The sequence below is a fragment of the Gymnoscopelus braueri genome, assembly GCF_963280865.1.
Source record: "Gymnoscopelus braueri genome assembly, chromosome: 22".
In the NCBI taxonomy this organism is placed as follows: Eukaryota; Metazoa; Chordata; class Actinopteri; order Myctophiformes; family Myctophidae; genus Gymnoscopelus; species Gymnoscopelus braueri.
In genome coordinates, this window is record NC_137624.1 from 33,698,605 (window position 1) to 33,716,025 (window position 17,421).

The 17,421-nt window shown below is 44.8% G+C and overlaps 1 protein-coding gene and 1 pseudogene across 2 annotated transcripts; both read left to right on the plus strand.

Moving 5' to 3' along the window:
* The first annotated feature begins 2,033 nt into the window (after positions 1 to 2,033).
* On the plus strand, positions 2,034 to 4,671 carry LOC308078978 (very long-chain specific acyl-CoA dehydrogenase, mitochondrial-like; annotated as a pseudogene). The gene is made up of 3 exons: positions 2,034 to 2,038; positions 2,368 to 2,953; positions 3,408 to 4,671. The product of its transcript is annotated as a very long-chain specific acyl-CoA dehydrogenase, mitochondrial-like (transcript).
* Positions 4,672 to 7,927: 3,256 nt separating this feature from the next.
* LOC308077955 (very long-chain specific acyl-CoA dehydrogenase, mitochondrial-like) lies at positions 7,928 to 9,703 on the plus strand (the record flags this gene model as incomplete). The annotated part of the gene is made up of 1 exon (XM_080418979.1): positions 7,928 to 9,703. The coding sequence occupies exon 1, from the start codon at positions 7,967 to 7,969 to the stop codon at positions 9,701 to 9,703; it is 1,737 nt and encodes a 578-aa protein (XP_080275105.1). The 5' UTR covers positions 7,928 to 7,966.
* Positions 9,704 to 17,421: the final 7,718 nt, after the last annotated feature.

Sequence of the window (17,421 nt, forward strand, 5' to 3'; positions counted from 1 at the left end):
ATAATCGAGAGTTACAGCCCTAATAGAGAGTTTCCTTGCTTCTTCGAGCCTGGTGGCAACTGGAATGATATGCGTTCAGTGGAGCACATACAGACATGACATGTGACCTCTTCACACTTCCCTGATCTTCCTCTGTAAAGTGATCCCCCCCTTTGTCGTGCCTGATTTGCCTCCACTTAAGTGCCAATGGCAGACAGGCCCTTTGAAATTGTCCAATGTCTCATCTGTAGCTGTACCTGGGTGGAACGCAAGACTGATGTCATAATGATGATGTCAGTGTGGACTCTGCTAGGATCAAGCTACTGATCTGATCCCATAGCCTGGAGGGATAGTGGATCTGAGGTTATTAAAAATAAAAAAAGTGCTACTCGGAGAACAGGTCTCCGCCAGGTCAGGTAGGCTATTGTGGGACAGCAATGTTTGGAATTCACCAATTAGGATGGAATATGACAAATCTGGCATATCCGTGTTGATCACATGACTATAGAGATAATGTGTACCAATTTGTGTGATGTTTGGACAAATGTGTTTTTGCAAATAGTCAATAATAAATAATAAATAAAAATGTACAGTTTTCTTTCAGTGGGCTGTCATCTTTTCAGTTGCTGTTTGTAGTCATAACTTTCAGTTCCCACCTGATACTGTGTGGGAGTCCCGAAGGCTCCAGGCTGTGCTGAATAACGGCTAGCTTGCATAATGTCCTCAGACTGGGACGCAAGTCTAAGATGTATAGGCCATCATCAAGGGTAAGTGCTTTGTATCGTCCAAAGAGGATGATGCGATCTCCCACAATGGAACAGCTCAACATAATCAGCATATACGGGCCGTTCCCCTTGGGCTCAACCTTTGTCCAGGAAAAGGTCTCCGGGTTGAATTTCCACAGATCATTGAAGATCACTTCCTGACCTTGGAAGTTGCAGCCACCAAATATGTAAAGCTCTTCATTGTAGGCAAAGGCTGAATGAGACATGCGTCCTTCTGGACGAGACATGCATCCTTCTGGATGAGACATGCGTCCTTCTGAAAGAAGCTGGGCTTCAGAAGGTGTGTTCACCCAGCAGCCGGTGTCCGTGTCAAACACCCTGATGTTGCTGTAGATCTCATTGTTGTTCCCTCGACCCCCATATACAAACATCTTTGTCCCGATGATGGTGGCAGAGTGACATGCTGAAACAGGTGCCGGTCTGCCACTGTTGTTAATCAAACACCAGATCATTGTGGCGGTGTCCAGCTTGAAGATGTCATTAATTAATCCAGTCAGAGTGCTGCCTCCATAGATATACATAACCTTCCCCAAGGCACAGGCCGAATGACTGAACCTCGCCTTTGGAACTTTCCCCAAAGCATTGGGCTTGAACCATCTGTGGGTGTAGACATCGAAGGCGAAAAGTATGTTGCAGCTGAACCCGTTGATGGTAACCCTGTCGTCGTTGTCCTCTATCTCAAAATCGAATATTCCACCCCAGATGTAGACAGCGTCCTCTATAAACACGGCAGCGTGGCACACGCAGTTGGAGGGAATCTCAACGGGAACGCCTTCAGTTGTCACAGGAGGCAACTTCGTCCAGCGTAAGGACACTGTGTTGAAGACGTGCACATCAATCTGGTGCCGGTCGTTCAGGTTGTTGTACCCGCCAAAGGAGTACACCTTGTGCCTCACTGCCACGGCAGCAGGGAATATATTCGGCCCTCCTTTGAGATGCACCGTCCAACACAACATTTCAGTGTAACGCACCACAGTCCATGTAGACTGATCAAGTCTCGCAAGCACTTATACTGGTACAGCGGCACAGACGTCACGCAAATAACTCCATATTTGGACAATACTGGAGTACTCTGATTGATAGGAATCAGACCAAGGGCCCTATAGTACCCCTTATCGCTAAACGTTTTATATGGCTTATCTTATTAGCCATATTTTACTACTTTGAAAAACATTTTACGTCGACACGTTGTGAGCTTGTAGATCGGCTATTTGAACTATTTTAAAATGTTTTTCAAAATAGTAAAATATGGCTAATAAGTTTAGGGATATGGGGTAAGGTGACGCGCAAGATAGGGCCCCAAGTGTTCGCAACCCACCCAGGGCACATCAACTCTTAAAGGCAAAACAACTGGACACAACAGCAGGGACATACAACTTACATTCATACCCCCAAAAAATACTACTCACACACTTAAGGTGTAATCACTAATATTCTTTACGAAAGTCAATGTTATATCAGTCAGGCCAGTGTAAACAAAAAAATAATGTTGCTTCTTCGTAAAGTGACCCAGTATTCCACATTTATGTGGCACCATTATTCGCTCTGCAGTCGGGGCTCATGGACAATCTGTGGTCGCAGCCCATCCTCGTCCTTACACAAGCCAAGCTATTCAGGCGGTGTTGGAGAAGCCAAGAGCTACAGGCAGTGATGCTGCCAGTTCTAAGGCGAAGAAAGCAGCCTGTGCGGAATCTAAATCGTTTGCTGTCAACATGTTCAAGGGCCAGATCACCACAACTCAAGTATTTCCCTACCCCTCAGTTATGAATGAAGAGCAGAAACAATTCCTTAGAGAGTTGGTGGGGCCTGTCGTCAAGTTCTTTGAGGAGGTGAATGACACAGCGAAGAATGATGCCCTGGAGAAGGTGGAGGACCACACCATGGAGGGACTGAAAGAGATGGGGGCCTTTGGCTTGCAAGTGCCCGCTGACGTGGGGGCTTTGGCCTCACCAACACACAGTATGCCAGGTTGGTTGAGATCGTTGGCATGTATAACCTGGGTGTTGGCATCACTCTGGGTGCCCACCAGTCCATTGGCTTAAAGGGCATCCTGCTTTTTGGCAACCCCGCCCAAAAGGAAAAATACCTGCCCAAGCTGACCACAGGAGAGCACATACTGTAGCAGCTTTCTGTCTGACCGAGCCTGCCAGTGGCTCGGACGGCGGCTCTATTAACACATTCCCTGCCAGGTATTATTGAATTAATTCATCCGCTGCTGCCAGCATTCTTTGCCTTGTTTTGATGATCTTTGGAGAGCCGCAGAAACCACGACGTGCATGCGGATGTAAACAAAAAGTGGGGGAAGGTCTCGTCTATCCACTGGAACACTTTTTCTTTTACCGCGATCGGCCATTTTGTTGCTATTGCCCGTTGAAAATGGCTCTTTTTCACCCCCAAAAAAAATCCGAGCTGGAAGTGTTTTTTCTACACATCCTAATATAGGAGTGGACAGAAGGGACGTTTCTGGGATGACGTCACTTCCATCCATTCCTTCTTCGTTCGTCGAGGGATCATTGCTAATTTGCGTTAGAGCGCCCTCTTGCGTAATTTTCAAAAACAATATTTTTTTGGAAAAGACTGAGATCTCTGTCAATGGCGCTGAACGGTTGGATTTGAAATGACAGAGATCTCCGTCCATGGCAGGGAATATGTTAAGACCACAGCTGTCCAGTCCCCCTGTGGGAAGTATTTCACTTTTAATGGAGGCAAGACCTGGATCAGCGATGGAGGCCTGGCAGAGATCTTCACAGTGTTTGCCAAGACCCCGATGAAGGATCCTGAGACAGGAGAGATGAAAGTCATCGTGGAGAGGAGCTTTGGAGGAGTCACACATGGCCCACCGGAGAAGAAAATGGGAATCAAGGCGTCCAACACAGCTGAAGTCTACTTCGAGAACATGCGCCTGCCCGCTCAGTGTGTGCTGGGCGATGTAGGCGGAGGCTTCAAGGTGGCCATGAACATCCTGAACAACGGTCGCTTCGGCATGGCCGCCACCCTCTCGAGTACCATGAAGGGGGCCATCAGCAAAGCTGTGGACCATGCAGTCAACAGGATCCAGTTTGGGAACAAGATCCACACCTACGGAACAATCTAGGAGAAGCTGGCTCGCATGGCCATGCTGCAGTACATCACCGAGTCGATGGCCTACATGATCAGTGGCAACATGGACAGCGGGGCAACCGATTTCCAGATTGAAGCGGCCATCAGCAAGATCTTTGTCTCCGAGGCGGCGTGGACAGTGACCGACGAATGTATCCAGGTTATGGGCGGTATGGGCTTCATGAAGGACGCTGGAGTCGAGAGAGTGATGAGACCTGAGGATTTTCCGGATCTTCGAGGGCACCAATGACATCCTGAGGCTGTTTGTAGCTCTCATGGCTTCCAGAGTGCTGGACATCCGCTAAAGAGCAAAGCTTACAAAAGGCCTTGAAGAACCCTCTGGGAAATGGGTTGCTGGTAGGAGAGATCAGTAAGAGAGCCAGGAAGAAGACAGGTTTGGGCACAGGGCTGACACTGCAGGCACCCAGTGCACCCTGTGAACCCAGAGTTGGCACAAAGTGGAAAACTGACGGTAAAGGCCATTGAACAATTTGGAAGTGTCATCGAGGAGCTGCTGGTCAAACATGGCAAGAGGATCGTTGATGAACAGCTGGTGTTGATGAGAGTGGCTGACTGCGCCATTGACCTGTATGCCATGGTGGTCGTCCTGTCAAGGGCGTCTCATTCTCTGAGTCAAAGCCACCCTTCAGCACAGCATGAGAAAATGCTGTGTGAGACCTGGTGCATTGAGTCCCATGACAGGACCCTGCGCTCTAGTCAGTCCAGGCAGATCTTCCAGAACCTGAGGGCCATCTCCACAGCTATTGTGGACAACGGAGTGGTGGCCCCTCACCCCCTGGGCTTCTGAACACATCAGTCCTCAGTATTCCTCTCTTTACCTTCTGTACTAATAGTTGCTCTTCTCATCCGGGTTACGGGTCTGTAACTCAGAGAGCGTACATATCTAACCTTTGGTTCCATTTTCTACACTCTTACAGGTGGGATGGTATAGTGTAGATTGGTGTTCCAGAGATAGAACATTGTATCAAACCGGGGTCCGTGGACTAATGTATATCAAACTTGGGGTCCTTGAAATTAAAATATTTAAGACCACTGATTTAGTTTGACAATTCAGTTAATCCAGTTATTGTGATATCACAGTGCTCCAGGCTGTGCTGAATAATGGCTAGCTTGCATAATGTTCTCAGACTGGGACGTAAATCTAAGATGTATAGGCCATCATCGAGGGTAAATGCTTTGTATCGTCCAAAGAGGATGACGCGATCTCCCACGATGCAACAGCTCAACATAATCAACCTATATGGGCCATTCCCCTTGGGCTCAACCTTCGTCCAGGAGAAGGTCTCTGGGTTGAATTTCCACAGATCACTGAAGATCACTTCCTGACCTTGGAGGTTGCAGCCACCAAATATGTAAAGCTCTTCATTGTAGGCAAAGGCTGAATGAGACATGCGTCCTTCTGGACGAGACATGTGTCCTTCTGAAAGAAGCTGGGCTTTAGAAGGCGTGGCCACCCAGCAGTCGGTGTCTGTGTCAAACACCCTGATGTTGCTGTAGATCTCATTGTTGTTCCCTCGACCCCCATATATAAACATATTTGACCCGATCATGGTGGCAGAGTGACATGCTGAAACAGGTGCCGGTCTCCCACTGTTGTTAATCAAACACCAGATCATTGTGGCGGTGTCCAGCTTGAAGATGTCATTAATTAATCCAGTCAGAGTGCTGCCTCCATAGATATACATAACCTTCCCCAAGGCACAGGCCGAGTGACAGAACCTCGCCCTTGGAGCGGTCCCAGAAACATTGGGCCTGAACCAACTGTGGGTGTCGACATTGAAGGCAAAAAGGATGTTGGTGCTGAACCCGTTGATGCTAACCCTGTCGTCGTTGTCCTTTATCTCAAAATCATAAATTCCACCCCAGATGTAGACAGTGTCCTCTATAAGCACGGCAGCATGGCACACGCAGTTGCAGGGAACCTCAACGGGACATGTTCCGGTTGTGACGGGAGGAAACTTCGTCCAGCCTAAGGACACTGTGTTGAAGACGTGCACATCGATCTGTTGCGACTCTTTCAGGTGGAACGGGGGAGAAGGGCCAACTGAGGCACCCTTCTGGGGGCATCCCCGTGCCACGCAGAGCAAAGGTTCTGGAGAAAAGCCGCCAAAGGAGTACACCTCGTGCCTAACTGCCACGGCAGCAGGGAATATATTCGGTACTCCTTTAAGATGCACCGTCCAACACAACATTTCAGTGAAACGCACCACAGTCCATGTAGATTGATCACGTCTCGCAAGCACTTATACTGGTACAGCGGCACAGACGTCACGCAAAGAACTCCATATTTTGGCAATACTGGAGTACTCTGATTAATAGGATCAGACCAAGGGCCTTATCTTACCCCTTATCGCTAAACTTTTTATATGGCTATCTTATTAGCCATATTTTACTATTTAGAAAAAATATTTTAAAATAGTTCAACTAGCCGATCTACGTCGACACGTTGTGAGCTTGTAGATCGGCTATTTGAACTATTTTAAAATGTTTTTCAAAATAGTAAAATATGGCTAATAAGTTTAGGGATAAGGAGTAAGGCGATGCGCAAGATAGGGCCCCAAGTGTTTGTGACCCACCCATCTGACCACGTTTTGTGTTTTTTTCAGCATCACCGTCCCTCCATATTTGGCCATGACTGACATCATTACGTCGTCAACATGTGTCTGTACATGTTGTGGAGTGTCTCTATGGGCCCGCTCTTACCAGCATCCTGTGAGCGGTAAGAGGTGTGCACTGGCTTAGGTTCAGCACTGCAGACCACGTTGGCCCTAGGCAGAGTGATTGAGGGGCGGTACCTACCTGCATTCCTCCTCAATCAGCTCGAAATGATGACTGCTGTGTCTGATTACCAAGTAAGGACACCTGGGTTCTGATCAGCCTGGGCCATAAAATGCTGAAGCTCACCTCAGCTCAGTAAGGCTCACTCTTCCTCTGCATGGGACGCTGTTGGGCGGTAAGACACACACTCCACTATTTGCCAGACCCAGAGGGTCGGCCTACATGAGGCTCTGCCCCCTTTCGTCCATACATGGGCGAAAAAGACCGGCTGTATAAAAGGGACCCTTTCTTCTCCATACATGGGCATAAAAGGGACACAGGCTGACACGTAATACGAAGTCCGTCATACGAAGTCCTTATAAAGTACTAGGAATTTATTCTGGGTCTGGTAGAACCAGGTCTCCTGGTCTTGTTTCCAAACATTTGAGTTGAAGTTACTAAAGGGCTGTTCTTTCTGTTTTTAGGCAACCTATGCGGGACACTACTAAATGATGATTGTTGATGAAAATACCCCAAATGGGAAGATGATTTAAGTTTGGCTGCATCTATTTCCCCACCCCTTTGTTAAATACCCTGATAAATACGTTTTCTTGTGAAACCCAGTGATCAGCTTCCACAGTGTCCAAATATGGTGATGACTGACATCATATTGATGACATCATAGTTCTATCGACAACGGGTACTGCACAGGTTATTACAAATAAATAGATCCCAGATTGCAGATTCAAGGTCAGAACGGTTGAGGATTTACCTAGTAGTCAAAGAAACGTCTAATACGGAGACATTAGGTAATTTGCTTGCGGCAGGGTGGTCACTTTACACAGGTCACATATTTGATTATCTGCGCATTTATGTCAACAGAGGAAACATCAACATTAGCAGAACAACCTACTGCACCTCTGTGCTGGAAGGACACACCAACTCTTAAAGGCAAAACAACTAGACACTACAGCAGGGACATACAACTTACATTCATACCCCCAAAACATACTGCTCACACACTTAAGGTGTCAGCACTAATGTTATTTAAGAAAGTAAATGTTATATCAGTCAGGCCAGTGTAAACAAATAAACAAAACATGTTGCTTCTTCGTAAAGTGACCCAGTCTTCCTCATTATGTGGCACCATTGTTCGCTCTGCAGTCCGGGCTCATGGACAAGCTGTGGTCGCAGCCCGTCCTCGTCCTTACACAAGCCAAGCTACACAGGCGGTGTCGGAGAAGCCAAGACCTACGGGCAGTGAAGCTGCCAGTTCTAAGGCAAAGAAATCAGCCAGTGCAGAATCTAAATCGTTTGCTGTCAACATGTTCAAGGGCCAGATCACCACAACTCAAGTATTCCCCTACCCCTCAGTTATGAATGAAGAGCAGGAACAATTCCTTAGAGAGTTGGTGGGGCCTGTTGTGAAGTTCTTTGAGGAGGTGAACGACGCAGCAAAAAATGATGCCCTGGAGAAGGTGGAGGACCACACCATGGAGGGACTGAAAGAGATGGGGGCCTTTGGCTTGCAAGTGCCCGTTGACGTGGGGGGCCTTGGCCTCACCAACACACAGTATGCCAGGTTGGTCGAGATCGTTGGCATGTATGACCTGGGTGTTGGTATCACTCTGGGTGCCCACCAGTCCATTGGCTTCAAGGGCATCCTGCTTTTTGGCAACCCCGCCCAAAAGGAGAAATACCTGCCCAAGCTGGCCACAGGAGAGCACATAGCAGCTTTCTGTCTGACCGAGCCTGCCAGTGGCTCGGACGCCGCCTCTATTAAGACCACAGCTGTCCAGTCCCCCTGTGGGAAGTATTTCACTCTTAATGGAGGCAAGATCTGGATCAGCAATGGAGGCCTGGCAGAGATCTTCACAGTGTTTGCCAAGACCCCGATGAAGGATCCTGAGACAGGAGAGATGAAAGACAAGATCACTGCCCTCATCGTGGAGAGGAGCTTTGGAGGAGTCACACATGGCCCACCGGAGAAGAAAATGGGAATCAAGGCGTCCAACACAGCTGAGGTCTACTTCGAGAACGTGCGCGTGCCCGCTCAGTGTGTGCTGGGCGATGTAGGCGGAGGCTTCAAGGTGGCCATGAACATCCTGAACAACGGGCGCTTCGGCATGGCCGCCGCCCTCTCAGGTACCATGAAGGGAGCCATCAGCAAAGCTGTGGACCATGCAGCCAACAGGATCCAGTTTGGGAACAAGATCCACACCTACGGAGCAATCCAGGAGAAGCTGGCCCGCATGGCCATGCTGCAGTACATCACAGAGTCGATGGCCTACATGATCAGTGGCAACATGGACAGCGGGGCGACCGATTTCCAGATTGAAGCGGCCATCAGCAAGATCTTTGCCTCCGAGGCGGCGTGGACAGTGACCGACGAGTGTATCCAGGTTATGGGCGGCATGGGCTTCATGAAGGACGCTGGAGTCGAGAGAGTGATGAGAGACCTAAGGATTTTCCGGATCTTCGAGGGCACCAATGACATCCTGAGGCTGTTTGTAGCTCTCAATGGCTTCCAGAGTGCTGGACATCAGCTAAAGAGCTTACAAAAGGCCTTGCAGAACCCTCTGGGAAATGTTGGGTTGCTGGTAGGGGAGATCAGCAAGAGAGCCAGGAGGAAGGCAGGTTTGGGCACAGGGATGACACTGCAGGGGACTGTGCACCCAGAGTTGGCACAAAGTGGAGAACTGACGGTAAAGGCCATTGAACAATTTGGAAGTGTCATCGAAGAGCTGCTGGTCAAACATGGCAAGAGGATCGTTGATGAACAGTTTGTGTTGACGAGAGTGGCTGACTGCGCCATTGACCTGTATGCCATGGTGGTCGTCCTGTCAAGGGCGTCTCGTTCTCTGAGTCAAGGCCACCCTTCGGCACAGCATGAGAAAATGCTGTGTGAGACCTGGTGCATTGAGTCCCATGACAGGATCATACGGGACGTCAGGTCCCTGCGCTCTAGTCAGTCCAGGCAGATCTTCCAGAACCTGAGGGCCATCTCCACAGCCATGGTGGACAACGGAGGAGTGGTGGCCCCTCACCCCCTGGGCTTCTGAACACATCAGTCCTCAGTATTCCTCTCTTTATCTTCTCTTTACCTTCTGTATTAATAGTTGCTCTTCTCATCCTTAAGACACTGTTATTATTTCAGTTATGCCTAGTTCAGTGGTTCTTAATCTGCGGTCCCGGAACCCCCAGGGGTCCTTGAGGAGTTACGGGTCTGCAACTGAGAGAGTGTATAAATCTAACTTTTGTTTCCATTTGTACACTCTCACTGTTGGGATTTTATAGTGTAGATTGGTGTCCCAGAGATAGAAAATTGTATCAAACGGGGGTCCGTGGTCTAATGTCTGTCAGACTTGGGGTCCTTGAAATTAAAATGTTTAAGACCACTGATCTAGTTTGACAATTCTGTTAATCCAGTTATTGCGCCATCACGGTATGATAGAAAATAGAAAAGACAAATCCCATTCATCTAGGTGAAGCTGTAAGACCTGCATTTATCGTGAAAATCCAACAGCAGGAAATACAAACACGCTTTCTTCTCTTCTTTGTGCTGTCCCCCAAGCCCTTAGTTTCATCAAAACCCCCAGAAGATCCATAGCCCTGTCCTCCTCTGCTCAGTCCTCCCTTCCATCTCCCCCGAACTATCTTTTAAGCCGTATTTAACCTTTACAAACCACCGCTCAAAGACAAACGGTTCGGGACCCTTTATCTCCCTAACAAAAGGAGCAACACCTTCCTTAGTTACCCTCAGGCTACTTAGATCAAAGACAAGCTTTCAGGGCAGTGTGTTACAATAGTATGGGCTTGGAGTCAATGGAATAATTAAATAATATATTAGTACATTTTAGTAATTTCATGTTTTGCTATTACAGAGCATTCATGTTTGACGTGTTCAGTGCCATGATTTATCACTCACATTTACCGAAGCAGCTGGCAGTTGAATGTTTCAATAATTAGAGGGAGGGGGAAAAGTCGAACAGAAGGTATTGTTAATGCCTGAACCTCCATGTTTCTCATTGAACAGATGATATAGTTATTGAACTTCATCTATCGTGTTATGATGCTGAACAAGCGCCGTACAAACTGCGACAGCACGGTGATCAGTCGTCTTTGTAGATTTAAGATAATTATGACAACATCATTGCAGCTGTGACGGAACGGTACCAGAATGCGTATTGTTTTGTTGGGGTTATATACTTATAGTTGATCTGACAGATAAGATACATTTTGGTTATAAAAAACAATCACTCAAAACACACAAAAACAACTCTGGCAGCATCACTCACTCACTGTCAAGGGCCTCATTGACACAACTTTTGTTCTTGAGAAAAGAGCCTACGCAAATCCAAACATGCCGAGTCCCTTGATTTTGTGCCCCAGGTGTATACCAGATGATGAATGCCAACTGTCCTAAATTGGATGCACAGTGGGTGTGCAAATAAGCTATGGAGCAAAGCTCTTCAAGTTCTGAAATAGATACATTTTGTGTCATGCAAACATCATTTTCAAAAGTAGTGAAAGCAAGAATTTTCTAATGCTGTCAATGCTGACAACTGATGAGCTAAAAAACAAAGATGGTATACTTGAAATTTGACTTGGTAAAGGCCTACCTACAGCCGACATATCGAGACTGTGGCGGTCTTGTGTTATCAATAAAGCTTGAACTAAAGAGGAAGTCTCCAGTATTTTCTACCCAATACACAGTTGGTCAGCATGCAGTCACCGCCGTTTTGGGATTTCGCCCCTCCTGGAAAGTTACCTGCATATCACCAGTGTTTTGCTGTGACACAAATAAATTATAAATGTATCATGTGAAACAATAATTAAGCCATAATAATGAAACAATAGTTAAAGAGATTGCTCTGTCACAGGTGTGGTGTCACAGTAATATTACAATAAATGGCAAAAATAATCATTTATCATTCTTTGACTACTGATTTTAGGTCTGATTCTTAACTTCAACTCTGAAATAAAGACAGACAGACAGACACCCTGTCTACTTTATAAAACCTTTGGTAGTCATCTTTGTATCTCATCCACATTTTAAAGATGGACAGTTTTTCTATTGTTAATATCAAATTTACACTATACTGTATCTGCCACCAGGCCAATAGGTTGAGTTAAGACCCAAAGGAATAAGGTGGTTCTAAGTATAGAAGCCATTTAAGTGTAATGCCTTCTTCACACATGATGCCCACCACAGAGGCAATAGATAAAGAAGATACTGTATGTATAGTAATTTCATGCTTTCTGGGCTTGTTCAAGGATAATGGAATTTGGAACAGTGTTAACAGGATATTGATGTAATGTTCGGTTCCAACGCTACATTAAACCCATTGGTTTGGATCCAGGATTCCAACACATCTATAAATAAACATATCATATGATCTTGTTGTTATGCCACAAGATTATGTGTTCTTCAAAATGTGGATTGTGATACATTTCCTGATGTTGCACTTTAGTTTGAATAAAATCCTGAATATAACTAATCTACTTGAAAGGCTATCATATATCACTCATATATTCCCATACTCAGGAAACAACCCTAAAAATAAATTTCAAATTATCAAAAGTATATGAACAGTAGTGAATTATAAATAATTAATGACTTACATGGGATTGAACAGCGTCACAGTAGCCTACAGGTTTCTTCTGATAAATCTGCTTATATGAATATAAATATTTGCATAATGTGTGAAGGTATATATGCAAGTGGTATGTGTGTGTATACTATGAGCAGACACATGTACCCATGTATGTACACATGTACCCACATACTGTATATGCTCTGTGGAGATGTTCTGTACTGTATAATTATAGATACCTGTATTTATGCATAGATATATTATATATATTTTGTGTAACAGAAGATTTTACACTCTGACTAACTAAAAGTGTGAAGGAGTGGGTTCATGTGTGAGTTTTGGTGTATGTGTATACATAAATTAATAACATGAATGTTTAATGTGCTGTGTTGTTATGTCTTTTCATTTATTCATTGTGTTATAGTTAATTTGTTTATATTTTGTTAGAATCCCTCAAGGTGGAGGTGGTGGGATGCTGTTTATGATTCAAACTGAACCAGGGGTGTACTTTCTGTTTGCACGTTGTATTCTAAGTCAATTATTGACTCCTCATTAGCATGCATTTTTAATGGAAAACCATAATAAAAGATACCGAAACGGGCAATGTTTGTAAGCAGACCTAACCATCAAACATGATTGTTTCATGAATGAGGCCCATTGTGTATCGTTCTTTTGATATGCAGTATTGCAAACACGTGTGTTTTGCCTTTTTAAAATGTCTGAAAGACTTTGCAGTCTGTCCTCTTGGGTATCTATAAAACTGATGTATTAATACAAAAAAAGACAATCAAAGCTGCAATGCCGTACTTATTTTAATGAATAAAACATTGTAATCAATCTGTATGGTAAGAATACAGAATACAGTAGTAAATGTGCAGTGGATGGGGTGGTCCTCTAGTGTCGCTAAAGCTTATATGAAGCAGCAATTGTGTAAAGAAGTTAACAAAGGAGATTCACAGGAGACAGCTCTGGCAGTTTTCAAATGACAAATATGTTTTTCACACTTTAAGGGCATATTCGTGGTCATATTTTAATATCAAAAGTCCCTAAAAGGCCAATCTTAATTATTCCAGTACGCGAACGTACTGCGTGATGACATTCACCCGTTTGATTCCCATAGCTCACGTTCTCTAAACACACCTGATTTTAATTTTTAATTTTTAAAACTTAATCAGCACACTAAAATATGTGTATCATAGGTTAGAAATAAGCAAACATGCTTCACACTGTCCGTCTCTCTCTCCCTGAGCCGGCATGCTACAAACACTAGCCCTCTGCGGCACATGGCTGCAGTGAGAGAGATTCCATGGGACCTTCTGATTGGTTGCGAGGCCGTTTCAGACTGAAACTTCAAAATGAAATGACCGAAAAACCCATTTCACCAGGACTTTAATGTCTGGCACATAGAAAAAACTGTCATAGTAAAGGCCAATTCGTGCTTTGAACGAGTCGACCGACGTGTTGCACTACGAGTCTCACAACATTCTGAGGTTTGAGCGTTTGTGCTCTCTGAGACTCGCCGAAAAATTCTTTGGTCGTTTTGATATAACTTTAGGCGCACAACGCGTCGGTCGACACCAGTTGCTCAAAGCATGTTGGCCTTAAGAAACATACATGCAAACAAGGTACAAAACTAGAACAGTAATGCGTGCTAATTCATTAACGCTTTATTATTCTTTTTTTGTATGTATGTGTGTGTGTGTGTGTGTGTGTGTGTGTGTATGTTAGTTTGTCCAATCTGTATGGCAGATTATGTTAATACAACATCACTTTGTACAATTGGGGTGGTTGTATTTGGTCTCCCTGCTCTTCTATTGAGACATTTAGATCCTGAGGACACAACCTTTGACATGATCCTGTTTCTGGTTTGACACAACTCTTGACCTGAAGGTCAAATTTCAGCACTTGCGTAGGAGACCAAGGTTCAAGTCCGGGGTATATAATAGGGAAGTTATAGCCTATAATGCAGCTTTAATTAATATGCTGAACTTTTAGATCTGTGAAAATGTATATGGGCAAAAAGAAACATACCAAGAGGGAAAGTTTCTCTGGTACAAATGACCACGTCCATACAGTACGTGCAGTGATTGAGTTGTATGCGTTGCACGTGACCCTCCAGGCCTGGATTGGCTTGCCATGGTGTAAACAACCTGATGAGCATCCCATTTCAATAAGTAATTAAAACCCACTCATTCATCAGCCATATAAAGAGCTATACTTCTGACATGGTGGGAGATTCATCATGATTACAGCAAACCAATGTTTCTGTTCCCTGTGGCTGTTTGAGCCTGGGAAGACATTCACCCCTGCATGTCGCCGCTGCTAGGTGGAAACCAGTGTTGCCATGTCTGCTTGTTATAAGCGAGTTTGGGCTTGTTTTTATGTATCTGCTTGTAAATATTAGTAGTTGCGGGTTGCGTTTTGGGGGATTGCGTAGTTATTTGGGCTTGCTTAAAATAAATTGGGATTGCTGTTTAAACCAGGTCTCAAACATTTGCATGTCAAGGACACCCAAATTAATGTGTTTCTCCGCAGACCCCCATCAGAAGTAATTCCAAATATACTTTTCAAGATATTTTTGAAAATAGCAGATCTGCAAATACGCCGCGTCGAGAGCTTGTAGATCGGCTATTTTCAAATAGCCAATGAATATTCTTTGAGACACACATATGAGTATTTCGGGGCGTGGCCGAATCCGCCATTCCTTTTCCGGGTGAAATAACACAGCTTTCACAATTGGAATTGTAATATGGAACGCACACATTGTTACATTTTATGGGTTCCTTTTGTCATAGCGCAACATATGGTGAAGTATTGTAGTGCAAGTAATTGCAACAACCACCGGTCTTGTGAAAAAACGGGACCGCCAAATATTCTAAACTTTCCGCGATTCTGCCAATAATCATATTTTTTGAGACACACATCCAGGTTTTTGCCGGGTCAAACAAGGGAATCACGTGATGTTGATCCCCTTCCCCTACTCACTCATACTAGGACATGACGTATACAGTATGTAGTAGAGATGCGCGGATGGCCTCTCACGTCACCCGAATCCGCATGTACAAATTAATGATCCGCCCGTTATCCAACCGCAATAATTATATTATCCAATTTAACCCATTAAGACCTGGAACGCATCTGTAATTTTTTTATTTGAGCTAAAAAGCATTATTTTACACTTTGGCTATTCAAAAATAGCAGATATACAAGCTCATAGCGCGGCACCGAGTGCCGCGCTATGAGCTTGTAGATCTGCTATTTTTGAAAAATAGTGAAAATGTGTGCAAATCTTTGAATATATATATTTTTAAAGCGAACATTTTTAACTCAAATCTTTGCTTCTGGGGGTTTTGGAACAACATATTTTGAGATGGGGGTCCGCGGCCAAATACATATCATTCTGGGGGTCCTTGACATGAAAAATATTGAGCAACACTGATATAGAAACATACGTTTTTCAGAATACTGTTGGGATTTAGGAGACATGTAGAATCGGCTTCAGGTCTTAATGGGTTAAATATCCGCATCCGCACCAACCGTTTTTCCCGTATGTCAAAATATTATTATTTTCTGGTATTCCCGTTAGTTTTAGTATTAGCTGTGCGATGCGATCGGTGCTGCTCTGCTGCGCTGAACATACAGAGTCTGTATGTTCAGCGCAGCAGAGCAGCACTAGCCTCGCGTAGCCAGACTATATCACTGCGTGGATATGAGTCTGGCGCTTCCATGAGGAAGTTTTTTTTTCCCAAGGGGCGGGATCAAAACAATGGCCCTCGACGCAATTGGTTAGACCTACAACCAACTACCAATTACAGTCTCCCATATTCGAATACATGGGCCCTGATTGGTCACCCACGTCTTCTGGAGCAGGAAATGGATTCTCTATGGAGCGGTGCCAGACCCAAATCGCAGAGTGCAAATTTTTTTTTACACTCGCAGATTCGTCCGGTCCCAGGCTAGAGCAGCACCGGTTTAAAAAAATGAAAAAAGACGCACCGACATTCCATAGGCTAAATCAATGCATTTTGTGATCGCATCGAACAGAGGCTGCTCTACACACTCACACAGACACAAGCACGCAGAGATTTAGCTATTTTATGGATAGATATATTAGATGTCATAAATTTATTTACCGCCAATATTTCACCCGCGGTTTATCCGTTATTAATTAATAATTATATTTGATTGACCCGAATCCACCCAAACTGCGGTTAACTGCGGCAACCGCGGCTAAAACCGCGATCCGCGCATCTCTAGTATGTAGGCATAAGAATAGGTTTAACGTGGTCATGTAGCCTAGTTGCTTCTTTTGCGCTTGTTTTCATAGACCTGGCTGCTTACTTCTCTCACAAAATCTGGCAACAGTGGTGGAAACGGAAAAAAAAGAAGAAAAAAAGAAAGAACCTGTGTTCCTATGGATCCTATGCAGTTATTATTTAGTCAATGTGTTAATGTTTTTCATTGAATCAATATCTAAAACCCGCACTTTCACTAAATGTAAAAGAAAACAGCAAACATATTGAAGCTTGTGACGGCCCTCTGGGACCTTTGCTAGGGTTCTGTGTGTGTGTGTGTGTGTGTGCCTTTAACTGCCTAACCAGATTCCATTGCAGTGCTGGTTTGGAGGGTGGAGTCTGAGACGATCAGTGGAAGGGGAGACACCTGGCCATTGTCTCCTCAGACACTATAAAGATCCCTGCTCTGTGAAGCTTTATCATCTCAGTCCTCCTCAAGCCCCTGGAGCGTTCACACTGAACGGCACCTTCTGTTTATGTTACCTTTAATTATGTTCAGTTGAAATCAGTCACTTTATCTTTGAATCATTTAAAATCATTTGTTAATAAGAAGCACTTATTTTTATGCCATACCTCTGTGTCGTTTCCCCTTTTTTGTTGTGGCCTTGGAGCCAGGCCATAACAAGCTCTACAAGCTCACAAAGCGTTACAATTTTTGCTACTTTTGTGTGACACTGTAGTGTGACGATGTAGGGCAGTGGGTCTCAAACTGGGTTCCGGAGACCCCTAGGGGTCCTTGGGGTTCCAGGGGGTCATTTTAACACAGTCAAAACCACTTTATCCATAATTTATACGTCGGCTATTAAAAAATAGCAGAAGCACACGTTCACAGCGTGTCACTTAGTGCTGTGCTGCAAGCTTCTTTTTTTAAACTTATATTTACTTTTT